Source organism: Motacilla alba, chromosome 1A (assembly GCF_015832195.1).
Source record: "Motacilla alba alba isolate MOTALB_02 chromosome 1A, Motacilla_alba_V1.0_pri, whole genome shotgun sequence".
In the NCBI taxonomy this organism is placed as follows: Eukaryota; Metazoa; Chordata; class Aves; order Passeriformes; family Motacillidae; genus Motacilla; species Motacilla alba.
Window position 1 is genome coordinate 39,022,005 of NC_052031.1, and position 17,062 is coordinate 39,039,066.

The 17,062-nt window shown below is 37.7% G+C and overlaps 1 protein-coding gene across 5 annotated transcripts in view; it reads left to right on the top strand.

Moving 5' to 3' along the window:
• ACSS3 (acyl-CoA synthetase short chain family member 3) overlaps positions 1 to 17,062 on the top strand; it is a 108,325-nt gene that overhangs the window by 71,662 nt on the left and 19,601 nt on the right. For all 5 annotated transcript variants that reach the window (XM_038154186.1, XM_038154182.1, XM_038154183.1 and 2 more), the window contains 2 exons: positions 631 to 734; positions 16,857 to 16,952. In XM_038154186.1, the coding sequence (XP_038010114.1) occupies positions 631 to 734; positions 16,857 to 16,952 (200 nt within the window). The remainder of the gene's footprint in view (positions 1 to 630; positions 735 to 16,856; positions 16,953 to 17,062) is intronic.

Sequence of the window (17,062 nt, forward strand, 5' to 3'; positions counted from 1 at the left end):
ATGTGTTCTTGGTGTTTGTCTAATTTGCTTTCTGGATTTCATTTCCATGGTCTTTCTAAACTCGTAGTCTTTCCAAATGACGACCCTTTGCAGTGAAATTTGTGTCATACCAACCAGATCTAAGAATTCTCTCTTTTTGTGGCTACAAATCTACTGGTTTTACAAAATCAGTGCAGCTTGTGTCCACTTTTGAAGGACATGAGTAAAGTCCTGTGTTCAGTAGTTGTCTTTATTCAAAATGCACTGAGGAAAGACTTAAAGTGAAAAAAAATGTCAGTGATGTGCATCTGGCTGTGGGAGATAGTACTTCAGTGCTAACAAAGATATCTACCTAGTTTCTGTGTATAGAGCATTTAATTATTTTTTACTTCAACTGACAGTTGCTTGCCTCTGGTCTCCCAAAGTCTTTGCATTCAGCAGATAAAGTTTATTTTACATGAAGATGTATTAAGTAGCTTAAATTAATGCTGCAAATATTCTAGTTGTTACTTAGTAGGAAAGAGAAAACAAAAAGTCCTCCTTTGTCTTTTCCCTTGATCTGGGACAGTGGCCAGAGACATTTATTGTATTCATTATCATGTTTTCCTTTCCACATCCAGATCAAGAGACAGACTTTATTTTTACTTAAAGGTTCAGAATGATGTTTGTAGCTGGTGAGCACTGTGATGTGGACACGCTAGAATGGTCAAAAAGAGTCTTCAAGGTACCTGTCTTGGACCATTGGTGGCAAACTGGTGAGTGGTTTAAAATACCCTTTGTAAAATGCAGTGAGGAGAATATTTTCAGACTTGTTTCCTGAGTCTGAAGGTGAAATTGTTTTTTCTTGCCATGAACATGTAAATAAATGTTAAAAAAAAAAAATCAAGCAGGAAGAATGTTTTTTGGAAGTGGTCTGAAAAGTGATTTCAGGGTATTTTTAGAAAAACGTGACATTTGTAAGAGCTATATTAAAAAATAAGGTGTTTTCTGGTACCCATGTTTAAAAAAATAAGTTTGTATCAGTATTTTTCCATGTGTTTTTTATGTTATTTGCATGTGTGACTGTTTGTGTGACAGAATGTTTGCTATTTAAGGCTTAAACCTAAGTTTTTTGCATATATAATTTGTTTAATTAAAACAAAAAAATTTGCTGCATAGGGTTGACTCCTTGGTCTTTAATACTGTTCTGTATGGATATCATCCAACCTCTAGTGATTATTTTAGAGTGTTTCCTATTTGTTTCACTGCAATGAAGGAATCAGAGTACCAGTCTATGGGTAACTTGGCAAAAATCCTAGTTGAATCCTGGATTAAGATTTGATCAAATGTGTCCCTTTATAGCTGTGGATTCGTCTATCATTACATTTCACTATTAGAAGGTTAAGTTTGGATTTTGCTTCTTACACACATTGCTGATTAAACAGTGGAGATGTATTACAAAAGCTTCCTTCCTGCCTTCCTGCCTTCCTTCCTTCCTCTCTGCCTTCCTCTCTGCCTTCCTGCCTTCCTTCCTTCCTCTCTGCCTTGCCTTCTTTGTTCCCTTCCTAGAAATACCTCTTGTGTTTTCTGTGGATCATTGATTTAAGATGTGTGGTGTCTTTCTCTGTAAAGAAAAACCTTATGAGGCTCTCCCATGATAGATCAAATAGAAACTATAGAAATTAGAGAGAAAGTGAGAAACAGTTCTTTCATCTATATATTATGCAATTAAATCAGTTGAGGAGGCTTAAAATGCATTTTTTAAATTAAAAAAAAAACCCAAAACACAATCTTGGATAAATACTGAAAAAGTTCTGGAAGATAGTAGTGTAATTTTTTATTTAATGTGTTTAATCTGCTGATTAATACAAGGCAAAAGACCTCTGTTTCGTTCAGTTTGCTATGATCCTAATGTCTGTAGGCAGGCCTGAATGGTGCAGAATATGAAATTAACTGGAAAGGGCTAAAAGATCAAATAATGTCTTTGATAAATCACTGAACTGTCAATAATCAATGTTACTGTATGTAATTTTGCATGTGTTTTTATCGATCTGTGCAGATATAAATACATATAATACATATGATATTGCCATAGCTTTTGCATATGTTTAGTGCAAAAGTTTCATGTTACAGTGTTCTTTCAGATGTATCTCAAGTGTATAAATATCAATGAGAGATTTTAATCATATGGATATAATGGAACTTAAACTGTGTAGGGGTAAGACTGTGTTTTAGACATTTTTCAAAGAAGATCAAGACTCAGCTCAGACTACAGTGTGTTTCTTGATTTGTATATTCAGGGCGTGCTCTTAAATTAAATTGTACCATGACTTTGTGAACTAAGGCCATTGCAAATATATTGTTTGAGAGCATTTAGTAATTTGATTAGAGTGAAGACCCAAGTGATTTGTGTGGAAATGTGAGCTGTTAATGAAAGTGAGGATAAAATGTACTAATTCAGTTTCTATCAAACAACTGAATTTCAAGGGATAAGGAAGCAAGAATCACAGAGTCAGTAGGTTAATGAGGACCTCCTGAGCTCATTTAATTCAGCCCCCCTTCTCAAGCAGGGTTGGAGAGAGTGTTGCCCAGGATCCTGTCCAGTTTTGAGTGTCTCCATGGATGGGGATTCTCTGGCCACTCAGGTTGGCCTGTGCCAGTGTTTGACTGCCCTCTCAGTAAATGCATATTTTTTGGGCTCAGATGGAATATTCTGGTCCTAGTTTGTGCCTGTTGCCTCTTCTTCTGTTAGTGGGCATCACTGAGAAATCTGGCTAACATTTTTTCATACTGGATGCCTCCCAAGAAGGCCTACAGGGGTGCCTTCTGTGAGAAGCTGCCAGAAGCTTCCTTCATGTCTGGCTGAGTCAATTTCTGACAGCTCCAAAGATGGATGTGCTACTAGTCATGCCTGTGCCAATTAGAAATGGTGGTAACATGGTAATATGTGATAACATATTCAAAAACGAGGGGAAAAAAAAGTTATTGCAGAGCTGTAATTGCAGCCAGAGAAGAGCGGTGTGAGAATCTGTGAGAGAAACAGCTCTGCAGACACCAAGGTCAGTGGAGAAGGAGGGGGAGGAGGTGCTCCAGATGCTGGAGTTGGGATTCCTCTGCAGCCCATGGTGCAGACCATGGTGAAGCAGCTGCTCCCTGCAAGCCATGGAGGTCCACAGGAGGCAGAGATCCACCTGCAGCCCATGAAGGAGACCCACGCCATAGCAAGTGGATGCCTGAGAGGAAGTTTTGACCCTATGGGAGACCCATGCTGCATCAGGCTCCTGGCAGGGACCTGGAGATCCATGGAAAGGGGAGCCAAAGCTGGAGCAGGTTTCCTGGTGGGACTTGCTACTTGTACCCTTTCCTTGAACTGTGGAGAATTGAACACAAGACTCCAGATGTGGCCTCACTAGAGCTGAGCTGAGGGAGAAGATCACCTTGCTCAACTTTCTGGTCACATTCTTCCCCAGGCACCCTACGGTGCCACTGGCCCTCCTGGCCACAAGGGCACCACAGGCTCATGGTCGCCTTGTCATCCACCGGGACTCCCGGGTCCTGGAGTGCAGCAGCCATTGCCGCAGGTGAAAGCAGTCTTTCCTTCTGCTCTTCACTCACCTCTGCTTTAGGAGAATACAAAATAAATGCCATTAATTGTGAGAAAACAAGCAGTTCTGTCACATTTGTCCTTATCTGTCACTTGTCAAAATGTTTAAAGTGTATTTCTGTGCTGGAAAAGGCATTTCAACCAAACAGTATTGGATTTCAGTACATGAGGTTAAAGGTGTATTTACTGAATGTGAAATATTTTACAGAATAGATAACTGGCTGTTTAATTTATTAGAAATATGCAGGGTTAGTGACTGATGACAGAATAAGGACCCACAGATTCAGAAATAACAATTTTCTGAACTATCTCCAAAAAAAAAAAAAAGAAAAAAAAAAAGTGTCATGCTAAAAACACAATAAAAAACCCTAATAACTTCTGTCAGGAGGAAGTTGAGACTATTAGCTGTGTTATGTAGAACTAATAAATTTTTAAAATGCGTTTTTTTATAATAAAATTAATTATCTCTTTTTTTGCCATTTAATTGCAGCTGAAGTTGTAACTTGCTGTTTTGTTATACCTCAGATTGAAAGTTTCTGACTTCTACATATGAAAATGCTTTTGACCTTTGCTAGTCTGACAATTTGGTACTTATTCCCAAAGCTGATATTTATCTGCATTCTTCCAAAACAAGTGCATTGCAAAACGCTGAGAAATTCTGACATCTTAATTTTGCCCGAAAATTGTAGATCTTACTTAGGCAGTTATGTTGGCTCCTTGAGCTGAGGCTAAAACAGAAGATGGAGGAGGAGGAGGAGCAGTATCTGGGCAAATAGTGTTTCTTGCATAATGGAGTAACGTCTGTTCCTTTGTTAATTACTGAGAAAGGTAAGGAAAGGATGAGTTCTGTAGAGATGAGAAGTGACTGAGTCATCATTTGGAGATGGAAATGAGTATGGGGGTAACAAAAGGCTGACAAAAGTATTATAAAATAGGAGTGTTAACCATGTCTTTCCTCAGGTTTAGTAAGATGTCTTCAAAGCTCTTGGCCCCTTTACCATATATATAACTAGAAATAAGTATGGACAGAGAAACGTGGATTTCTTTCCTTTGTTCTTGAAAGATTTATGGTGTGTATTTGAAATCACTGTGAATTGAAACAGTACTTTGAAACAGAAGAAAGCTTTCATTAAGGGACTTCAAAGCAGCTACTCCTGGAAAAGCTGATTGCTTAAAACTGATTTGTGTCAGTACACCTTCATCAATAAAACTCATTTTAAATGTTAATGTTTGTGTTACAAGTATAGTAAGCACATCTTCAAACTGTGAAATGTAAGTCACAGGATCAGTGAGTGGCAAGGAAGATTTCGGGCAGTAAGGACTGGGAAGAACTTGCTGTTTTGAGATACGGCAGTGGATGAAAGAATACTACTTTCTGATCTTCTGATCCTATGCTCGACTGTACCTGGAGAGAGGAGAATTTTGTTTGGGTTGGTCCAGGCATTAAGTTTTTGCTTATTTATACAAATTGACACTTAGCACTTCAGCAGCAATTTTCATCTTCAAAGTCGCTGTGCAAACACAAGCAATGAATACTTTCGACACCCCTGTGAAGTAAGTACAGTTATTCCAGTCTGCAGACACTAAATAGAGAAAGAAGAGTATTCTGCCCCAAGATGTCCCATAAGCCTTAAATTCAGTGTCAAAAAAAAGATTTTTTTTCTGAGAGATAATTTTTCTGGTCTTATTTACATATATTTTGTGATTTTTTTTGAATGGGAGCTAGAACGCACATTTTGGACCTTGCTTTCTCTCTCCATGTGTAGTTGTGTTTTAAGGCAATGATACAGTTGCTCTGTTTTAGTATTGCAGGTAGTTAAATTACAAGGAGCCTTGCCAAATTCATTTGAAGTAGCCTAAACAGTGTTTGTGTTGTATCTGCTCTGTGACTACCCTCATGCTGAGGGAGTGGCTCAATAGACAAAGAAATGTGAGTATAGCTTACCTTGATTTTGGAGCTAGCTTTGAGGTCTAGGGCAAAAAAAAAGGGAAACAGCCAGGAGGTTGAGCTGTGGAAGCAAAAGGCGCTGAAAGTTTGTGTTAAATATCTTCAGCTGCTTTCATGTTAGCTAAAAAATATCACTTTTGACATTTTGAGAAAATGGTAAGTCAGATTTCCATTTTTTCATAATAAGTGTAGGATATAAAGAGTTTTTTTCCTCTTGATTTTTTTAAATAAAAACACTTTGAGACTTTGCCTTTGAGGATATATAGGAAAATTCAGATGAAATAGAACAGAACCTGAAAATTCAGTGATAAAATATGACTTGCATAAAATCTCAGCGAAGAGACATGTTTCCACAGAACTTTAGTAGAGTACTATGGAAATGAAAGTTAGTGTGCAAGTGTAGTAGGTTCAAACTGGAGTTATCTACTATTTCCTGAGTATCAGCTCACTAGCAGGCAAAACTATGAAACGATTGTGTACATTTTGTGTTTTCTTGGAAATAGGCTGCCTTATCCAGTAAGGAGTAGGTTTCTGCAGCAGGCATTAGGACAAAAATCAAATGGTGCTTGATACATTATGGCTGCTGACAAAGATTGTATTGCACATTGTATTATAGTGCACATTGTATTGGATATTCTGAGACAGTGTGATAAAATTTTCTGGTAGGAATTCTCCAAGTTCTCCAATTGTAATACAATTAATAATGTACTCTATCACTTTAAAAATTATTCTTTTTCTTCATTTGTGTCTTACCTCTAAAACATGCAAATACTATGTTGGTAATATTTTTATTAGGACATACTGCTGTTAGGTAATTATATGTAGTGGTTTAATAATGGTTATACAGAGCTTTTATGAGGACTGATACAAATGTGTTATTGAATTCAGTGTAAAAAATATGAATTGTGGATAAGTGGACTCAGATGAATATATTTCAGTGGACTACTTCTGAGACAATCAAAGAGTTTATTAATGTAATCTCCAAGCAGCATAACGTGGTCCCCAGACTTCAGTTTCCATTGTGTTGCCTTGGCAACATTGTGCACAATCTCCTTCGAATGAGTATCTGGAAAGATGGGTTTTGCAATGAAATTGTTAGCTAACCTTTTCAGGTTTGCACTAAAAACTGTTCTTTAAGTGAATTACCTTGTCAGGGTAGACCTCCATCTCCCTTTTCTCAACTGGATTCCACATTTTGTTCTTCAGTTACCTTCCACTTTGCCCCATTCAAAACTGCAGATCAGTCCAGTGATTTTGTTCAATGTCATGAAATTCTCAGACCCAAAGCCAGTGGGAAAGGTAAACTAAAGAAAGGATGGTTGTTGGATTTGCAACAAATAGTAAATTCTTGACATTTTTTTTGAGTGACAGAAATTCAGTTCTGGAGTTACAGGGACCAGGAATCTGGAGTTGAAATGAAAGAGATGAAACAAATTTCTTCCGAAGTCTGGCCAACTGGTTTAGGTTATCAGGTGCCTCAGTGGAGATACATGCTTTCATGCTTTTTAAAGACGTGTTGCATCCTGTCAAGACTTGGATCATATTTTCACTTTTTTTAGTGAAAGCTGATAACCTACAAACAGTTCTACAGAAGTGGGAATTACTTGGCAGAAACTTCTGCTTCTCTGCAGCCCTGATTTACTGAGTCCCCTGATCATTATTTACTGGATAACTGAATTTAAAACAGGCATTCGTGACATTTTTCATGACTCCCCCTGGTAACTTGCATTCTGTCCTTTAAGGGTATGAAAAATATAGCTTGTTTCAACCATTGTTTGCTATTTAGTAATTACATCTGGACTGTGTATCATTAGTAGCAGCACCTCATCATTCCTTCTATGTCATCTTAGGACAGCCAATTCAAACAGATTTTTGGTTGCCCTTATTGAAGGAGAGAGAGGAAAAGGTTTTTTTTAGTGTCCATGGGCATTGCCAAGGCAGAGACTGACCTTTCAGCTCTGCGTGGTTTTCCCATTCTTGGACATCAAAGAAGGTATGTCTGGATTATATACTGTAGGGTGGTTTTGGTTTGAATGAATCATTCATAGGTTTATTGTGGCATTCAGTGCTGTTCACTGTCTTTCATATTTCACAAAGTGTCTTTTCTCCAAAAATATTTTTCATTTGAGGGTTGTTTCAAATCAGCATTTCACATGGCTTTCAGTTGTCCAATGCATTTTGGGAAATGTACCCAGATGCTGGGCTGAGAGTGTTGTCTTGAAAAAAAATTTTTAAAAAAAATTTTATTTATGGAATTTATTGCAATTTGAACATGGTTAAGGCAGTAAATGTACTATGTCCTTCTACTAAAAAAAAAAAAAAAAAGCATGCAATCTCTGTACTTAACATGTCTGTGAAGGTTCTCTTTTCCTCATGGCCATACTCTGTTTTTTCCCCACTGGTAGCTCCTCCTCTGTTGATACAAATTCATTATTAGCTGTGCCACTGCTAGTCTGCCTCATTTGTGCTGACATTTTCTAATTTAGAATTGATAAAAAGTGTGTATTAAGCTTTTCCGTTCCCATTTGACTTCAGTTTCTCAGTGCTTATTAATCTTAATCTTTTCTGATTGTCTTTCCACATGCAGTCAGGGACAAAATTACTATGGATGAAGTATAAATGTTTTCCTCCTTAAAATTTCATTGATATGCTTTAGATGATTGAAAATAAGAGAACTGTAAAGCAGTCTTAAGTTGTGAAGTTGAGCCACGGGCAATATTTAGTGTGTGCTGAATATTTAGCTTGCATTTAGGCAAATGGAGAAGATCAGGGAACACATTTAGGAATGGATATGTTAAAATAGAATAGTGCAGTCTCATCTCTCTGAAGGAGATGAGCTGTGACTGTGCCTCCAGTTTGTATGAGTGTGAAGATGTTACAGCTTGTTGATCTCTTTCTTGTCACATGGCAACTGCTTTTTTATGTTGCTCAAAGTGAGGGTAGAAAGAGAGTGCATCTAAGATATTAGATCCTGATAAAGATACTGGAATTGCACAGTAGTAATTTTACCTGTCTTTTCCATCTTGTCAGTATTACTATGCATACAATGTATTAAGATTCCTCAAAACAATTAAACAGTAACAGTTAGCGCTGATATGTGTAATTACTTTTTAAATTTTCCATTTATCTCTTAGTATTTCATCATATATCAGTTATGATATCACAGTAGGATTAAAATAATTTGAAATTTATTTTGTCTGAATATATAATTTGATGCATTGCCTGACTTAATGCATTTTTAAACATGTCATCTGACATCTTCCAAACACAACCAAAAAGCTTTCTGTTCTCCAGTCTTGGCTGTCATTTTGCTACAGGCAATTTATAAGGTGTACATTATAATAACATATATAATATTTGGAGGCAAAGGACCCTGGTGTACTTACAAAATGAATACGTAAACTTCTGGTGTTTTATTACTGGCTTGCCAGTTAGTGATAACCAATTATTTTCTGCTTTGGTTTTAATATTTGTCATGGCCCACAAACCCTTAACTAAATTAGTTGTACCTTCCTTGCAGTTATAGTTTGCAGATTTATTTTGGAAATTTCATTTAAATGTGCTTTGAAATCTTCAGAGACCTTGTGTGTTTGTATAATACCAACCCCCATAGTTTGTAAGTATATTCTGTGATTGGATAATTGTGACAGTGAGCCTTGGATGAATTTTAATGGATTTAGGCATTGATTTTATTTTCAAGTGAATTGAATACAGGAATAGAACTGTTATTTTGGAAGTATTTGGCCTTCACAAGTGTGATACGTATTCATGGTAATAGATGCATTATGACTCCAAGTGCTTTAAAGCATTTAGAAAATATTTAAAAAATATATTGGTTTCTCTTCTGACCTTCAATTCTAAGAATAAGCATGGAAATGCAGACGCTTTCAGAAAATACATTACTTTATAAACAAAATGGATTTCTGTTTTGAGAAATGGAACTTTGGGTTTTCAGAACTTTTAGCTTATTTTGTCACTTTTTTTTTCTCATAAGTCCATGAATCTTAGTCACACTTTAAAAAATTATTGTTTCATTTTCTATTTATATCTCTTTTCCTTTTTTTTTTTTTTTGAGGGAAGTTTCTAATTTGCAGTTTTTTCTTTGCAGTTTCTGAGTAGAGAAGTTAGGCAGCTAAGAAGAGCTTTTTTAAGGTTCTGTGTACAGTTTAACCAAGTGAGAAAGGTCAAATTTAATTTTACTTGGGTGTGAAGAATAGGTGAAAGCCACTGTTGTTTTTCCATGAGGCTTACAGTTAACTTGCAGAGGTTTTATGTTCTGTTTTTATAGAGTGCTAGTGGGACGAAAAAACATATTTTGAAGCCACATCAAGGGAACAAATTCTTCTGATCCTCTGCCAAATGAATGTTACCTAAATTGTAAACAGCCTAATGGACAAGGTCCTGCTTTAGATGAGAGAGTCTTTCTAAATAATATTAGAGCAAGAAAGTCTTACCTGAAATTCTTTTCAGTTGTTTACTGCGTGTTCTTTACCCTGGCTTTTTTTAAGTTTGTAAGGAGTTGAAAAACTTCTTGTAAGATAAGTGTGAAAATTTTGATTACAAATCACCAAACTTGCATAGCTGACCTTAAAGCTGATACTTCTGGAGGTTTTTGCTAAAGTAGACCCCTGCTCTTCACTTACCATATTTTGTTATTCTCTACACATCTGATATTTATTGTGTTGATGCTGCATGTGCTTAATTCACAAGGGGAATAATTAAGAATTCATTCAGATGGAGAAAAAATAAATTATAATTATGGTGAGTGCTTAAGAATTTTTCTGCTGCATGTCATAGTCCTCAGAAGCAAGGAGTGAAATGAATACCAAATCTTGCATGAAAAAGTTTTTGAAGTTTTGCTACTAGCCAGCCTTTTATTGTTTAGGATGACAGACTGTCTTTAATCTAATCTAATGGTGTATTATGTGTGAACTGGATTTAATTTCATACTTCTTTCTGACACTTGATAAAACTGAATCAGGGTATCCTTCAGAATTTACAGTTCTTCAGTCCTTGCTGTCTTCTTGGGGCTCCTCTCAGTTTTTTGTTATAATTTGCTGTAGTACCATGCTAAATATATTCCTAGATAGAATTTCAGTAAATGTAAGCTCTTTCATTAAATTTTTCTTCATTTGATGACAAGCTTAAATAAAATGAAGAGGAAATGAGTAAAATGGATGGGGAGGTTCATAGTATAATTATCATAGCTCTGAAAATAATTTTCACTAGCTTTTACTCTTAGAATGTGGTAAAAATCATGCCATAGCAATATATACTAACAATGTGGGTGCAGCACTGCTGTGGATTTTTGTGGCAGCATCACACATCATATTGTATTGGGATTATCCAAACTGTCCTTATTTGTGCCCTTTAGTGCTCTGGGATAATAGTGGCCAGGTGTCATCTCCTTGTTTAGTGTTGATGGATAATTAGCATCAGATTGTTTGTACTTTAATGCCCAGCATCAGCCATATGTGCTTATTCTTTTTACAAATTAATAATATAATGTGTCATGCACCATCCTGGTGTAGATCTCTTCCAGGGAAGCAGCGAAGAAAGCAGCTTGCCAAATTTACACAATTTACACAAGATTCTTCTGAGGCCTTGCTGAAGGCATGGCTGAGCTGTACTGTATAGATGCTAAAGCAATTATCAGAAATTATCTTGCAACAATAGTAAGCATAAGATGGAGCTGGTGCTTGGGCTACCAACCTGTAGCATGACTATCTAGACACAGTTTGTCAGGGTTAACAGCGCTAAATCCAAGCTGTGAGTGAGGCTGCTTACTGCTACTGCAGTTAGAAGCTTGCTTGGCTTTTAGCAATAAAGGAAAATGACTTCTTTGCTCTGGGCAGTTTTGTGCCGAAGGATGAAGGAAATGAGGTCTGTGTGAATACTTGATGATCTGGCCCCCGAATCTTCAGGACACTGCCAGTGCATACTGTTTCTGTGATGTGTTAGATTCAGTTTTATTTTAAGGAAGCAGTATGGTATACTGTGATGCAGATTTTGAGTCCTGTAATTAATCTGGTACTGTGGTTTTCTGTTCCAGAATGCCCAATAGTTGTTGCCTTACTAGAAAGCATTTTGCTGTAATTTTATTGAATTCTTCATTCACCCTTTCTGGCATAATGAAAATGACCACTGTGTGGAGGGAACATATGGAAGGAGTCTCTTCAGAGGTACATTCTTGTGGTGTGAGTGGATTTGTAATGAGTTGCTGCCTAAGCTTTCCTGTTTCATAGACTCTCCATTTTATTAGTGCAGTCTGCTGCTGTAGTAATTCCTTTAATTCCCCACAACAAAAGTGACATCCTTGTCAGAAGAATGGCTCAAAACAGCATAGCCACAGTGAGAAATTTGTGTATTATATTTATTGCATTCATTAATATGGTAATGTATGACAGTTGCTCCTTTTTCTTCTTTCCTTCTCCTGCTACATATCTTCGTACCTCTTTTGTATGCTTTTAGTGTCTCTCCATTGCATTCTAAGAAATTCAAAGCAGGCAGCTTTACATACACCAACTTAGCACAGCCCAAGCTCAAATATTCATGCCAAAATGCAGTGTTTTGCCTAAGTATTTCCTACCAAAAAAGGTAATATTTCAGCAGCATAGCAGTCTACTATGTTGAGGAATATGAGACACAGTCTAGAAATTATAATGTATCAGGAATGTAAGTGGCACAGAGTAAATAAGTGGTAGATTTTCATCTTGAAAGTCCTGAGTTATTTCAAAACTGTTTATTTTGATTGAACTTGGCTGTTGACTGTGAATGAGAAGGTTTTGAGCACAAAACCTACTTGGTGTTGCTTTGCATAATTTGGCAGAACACAGCTTCTGCAAATCAGGCACGTGGGTAGGTGCAAGCTTTCTGATTAATAAAGTTACAGACTACCCTAGCTACTCGTAGGAGAGTGCACTTTTTGCTTCTGGATCAACAGCACCTTCTTTGGCATAAGAATTATTTTCCAAGGTGCAAAGGAAAATAAAGTTCATGTATCAGACTACTCATTAGCTGTCCAGTTTATACTGGATATTTAAGTAATATTGAAATAGATTTATAGTAGTATCACTCGCTGGTAGAGTGGGACAAAACAAAGAAGGACACATCTGTGATTATTGAGGACTATTTTTTACATTAGCCCTTATCCTGAAAAGAAGAAGCATAAGGAGGGAGTTGGGGCACTTGAACAGCCTTGATTTTAAGGCCATCCCTCAGTAACTGTCTTTTCTGTCTCAATGAAGTGCTTTTCATTATTCTCAGAGGTACACCATATTGTTTTCATTATAACTCAGAGCAGATGTTGAATACCTTCACCAGACTAGTTGTGAAACATTGTTTTCCCAGTATAAAACATTGCTCTTCTAAATAGCTATTTCACTGTCACATCTTAAGGTGTTATGCAGAAAGGAAATTGGTTTTATGATCTGGTTGTTCCTGAAAAGCCTTCCACAGCTGGAGGGCAAGCTAACTTGGTAGCTTAGTGAGTGGACAGTTGATGTGCAAATGTTTGCAAAAGAGACTGTATGACAGACCTATTGTTTTTTTCCTTCCATTAAAAATATGGAAGTTCCTAAAGTCTTCAGCATTGGAAATCTGTCTAGGTGCTGTGCATTAATTTCAGAGGATCTTGAACTATAAACAAATGAGTGTCAGTTAAGGGATGTCTGATCGTATATGCAGAAACTTGATTTAAGGGATAGATAGAATACAATGTGCACTTGACAATGTGCACTTGACAAGTCTTCTTTAGACTGTTACTGCTTCAACTTTTCAGTCCTGAATCTTGTAACCTGCACATAGATCCTGAATTGAATTGTAAAGAAACCAACCTTTATTGAACTCAAAGATTCATGAGCAACTTTATTTATTTGAAATCTATAATAAAGGGCCACTCAGTATTTGTATTACACAGAATTGTTAAGGAAAATATATATTTTAAATAACACATAAAATCCTGTTTTTTGCTGAACAGTGATGATTTCTTTTCAGGAGGATTTTGAATTGAATTCCCCTTTAAACTCAGACTGTTTTCATGGTGATAGAAAAAAACTGTTGTAGAAAGAGGCTGCTGTTGCCTAATAGGTTTGGGAAATTGATATTTCAATCCAGCATCCTCTTTGAAAGATAAATGTTGATTTCCCAAGAAACACACAGCACAAAGCTTCATGCTGTCCTTTGACAGTACTCCTTTGTGATTCTATATTGAAGAGGAATCTTTAGCATTCAGGAACAGCTAACCTCACCTAAAGAGCAGATGCTTTTGGGATTCTCTCTTTGAATTATTATCTGATCCAAGTACCAAAAACCCTGTATTTTTTTCCATGTATATAAAAAGTCTTACTGCCCTGTGGGAACTGAATGTATGGCTTAGATATTAGAGCACTGGGTAAATATGAAAACTATATATCCATTGATAATTAAAAAGACAATAGAAGAAAGAGCAACAGTTTTAAAGACCTTTTCACAAAGTTTTAGAACTTGTGATTTTCCAGAATAAATGGCTTTTCATTCAGGCTTCATCACTGTTGTCCAAAAAGCAGGTAGAAAACCAGACAAGTTAGTACAGTGAAGCTTCCTTTCAAGTTTCTCTTGATTTCATGAGCAGCATACTAGAGAGTCAGGCAAACCCAAACTAATTTTCAGTAGTTCTTCCACTCCCCTTAGGGTCTTTGGATTGAGATTCTTGATGAGAAATGCTTGTCAATTCCCAGTCCACACCAATGTTACTGGTACATCAGGCTAACAGTGGTGCTGTGCTCCCTGTCACTCAGTAGCAAACCTAATTCCTATGTTTTGGTGATAGGAGGCTATTGTTTCTGCCTGATCTGCTGCAGTATGTTTTGTAGCTCTTGCAGTGCAGTATGTAAAGCAACATGTACACTGTGCTTCCACTTCTCCTAACACAGTCAAAAAGGAAACTCTCTGTTCAACTGACTTTTCCAATTTACTGTTCCTTCTGTTCCAAGTAAAAGAGGAAAATTCTTCAGTATAAATACTGCGCAGAAAATAAAGCTCCAAAACTGTTGAATACATTTTGTTTTTCTACAACTTGTTAGTGTGATCTTGGACGGGGTATGGTAGATAATTTTGATACTTTGTCACCATTGTTACTGTAGCCTGGGTGTTCTGTATCTTAGAAGAAAAGATTCCCCCATGACTGTGCAGGGAATTTGCACTAAGTAGAGGATGGAATGGGGAAAGATTAGGAAACAACAAAGCAAACTTTTTAGCCTGTCTTTATTAGCATGGAGGGTTGATAATTTTTATTCTGTGTCCCGCAGTTTTATTTAGGTCCTAGTTCAGCTGTGCTGTAAATGCTAAGCTTTCAGCTACTTACTAACACCTACTGTAAAAACACTACAAGAGTCTCTTAGTTTGTTTTTGTTTTTGCTTCTTGAAGCACTTGAATAGTCACATAACTTCTGAAGTGGAAGATTAATGCTATGGAGGTTGAAAAAAATCACAGCAAAAAATACTTTAATTTCCTTGTGCAAGCATACTGAAAATAGGTTTGAACATACCGATTAGATATACATATACATCTACAGCTGGAGACAAACCTGCTTTGTTTGCTGGGTGGCATGGACTATGAATTCCAGGCCAAGTGACCTGAGACATCATCAGATAGTCATAGTTCTAAAAGTAAAGTCTCATCCTGTGTTCCTGCTAATATCCAAAACCACCTACACTTTGTTTTCTGTGGCTCAGCATCACAGCAGCATTTCAAAGTAATTTCTGTAGATTGTTTCCTTAGAGGGGAAGAGTGAAGAGCAACTGGGATTTTTTCAGTCTTAGACTCTCTTTTATATGACTAGATAGTATTTATTCTTCTTCTATGATAACAACTCTGGTAGTATAAAAATGTTGTGTGAAAAGAGAGGAAGGTGAGGAGGGAAGGATTTCTAGCTGTGTAACTGTGGGGATGCTTAGGAAGGTGTCAGCGTTACTGGAAAGCATTGATGACAATTTCTGACACAAGTAGTGAAGGATCCCATGAGGAGTGGTGTGCTCCTCAGCCTTATGCTAACAAACAGGTAATGAATGCCTTGTTGAAGATGTGAAGGTTGATGGATGAAATGACTGTTGTGGAATTCAGTAGTGGGCAAGGAGGAAACAGGAGAGCAAGACTGTAATCATGGGCTTTGGGAGAGCTAACTTTAACCTCGAAAGGTCTTCTTGAAAGAATCCTGTGGGAGCAGATCCTGCAATAAAGAGAGTTCCAAGGGAGCTGATTGATACTCAAGGATCACTTCCTTCAGACTCAAGAATGATGCTCCTGATGAGCGAGAAATCAGGCAAAGGGGGAAGAGATCTATGTGGATGAATTAAGAACTCCTGTCATTACTTAAGTGTAACCAGGAAATACACAGGAGATGGAAGCAGGATCAGGCCAATTGGAATGAATATAGAGAGGTTGTCAGAGTAAGGAGAAATGAGACAAGAATGTTAAACAAAGACAAGTGCTGGATTCTGCACCTGGGATGGGGCAACCCTGGGTGTACGGGCTGGGGAATAAGAGGCTGGAAAGAGACCTGGGAGTCCTGGTCAATGGCAAGTTGAACACGAGTCAGCAGTGCCCTGGCAGCCAGGAGGGCCACCCGCATCCTGGGTGCATCAGGCACAGCATCACCAGCTGGGCAAGAGAGGGGATTGTCCTGCTCTGCTCTGCACTGGGGCAGCCTCACCTCGAGTGCTGGGGGCAGTTTTGGGTGCCCTAATATAAAAATTATAAAGCTATTGGAAAGTGTCCCAAAAAGGGCTACAAAGATGGTGAATGGCCTTGAGGGGAAGCTGTATGAGGAGCAGCTGAGGTCACTTGGTCTGTTCAGCCTGGAGGTGACTGAGGTGAGATGTCGCTGTGGTCTTCAATTTCCTCACAAGAGGAAGTGGAGGGGCAGGTACCAATCTCTTCCCTCTCATGACCAGTGACAGAATTCAAGGGAATGGCATGAAGCTGAGCCAAGGGAGCTCTAGACTGGATATTAGGAGAAGGCTCTTCACCCAGAGGGTGGCTGGGCACTGGAACAGGCTCCCCAGGGCAGTGGTCACAGCACCAAGCCTGACAGAGATCAAGAAGTGTTTATACAATGCTCTCAGGTACATGGTGTGATTCCTGGAGGTGTCCTGGCAGGACCAGGAGTTGGACTTCAGTGATATCTGGGAGTCCCTTCCAACTCAGCATATTCCATGATTCTATGATTCTAAATCTTCCATTGTTTGTCTAGGAATTTTAAAAAAAATTTTTGATGTGCTGAGCATCAGAAAACTTACAACTAGTACATACTGAATGTAACTAAAACCAGCCTTAACTGACAGTATGCATGTTTGTTCTCTTAATAGAATCTGGTTCTGCAATTACGGCTTCCTGCATTGGTTTGGGGAACTCTACAACACCTCCACCTGGACAGGCAGGAAAACCAGTGCCAGGATATAATGGTAAGACTGTGCTAAAAATGTTACTAGGAAAGGACATTGCTTATATTCCCGAGCAAGTGCTTCTTAATTGTCATATCTTGTAGTAAAAGAAAATTACAGTCTTACCAAGA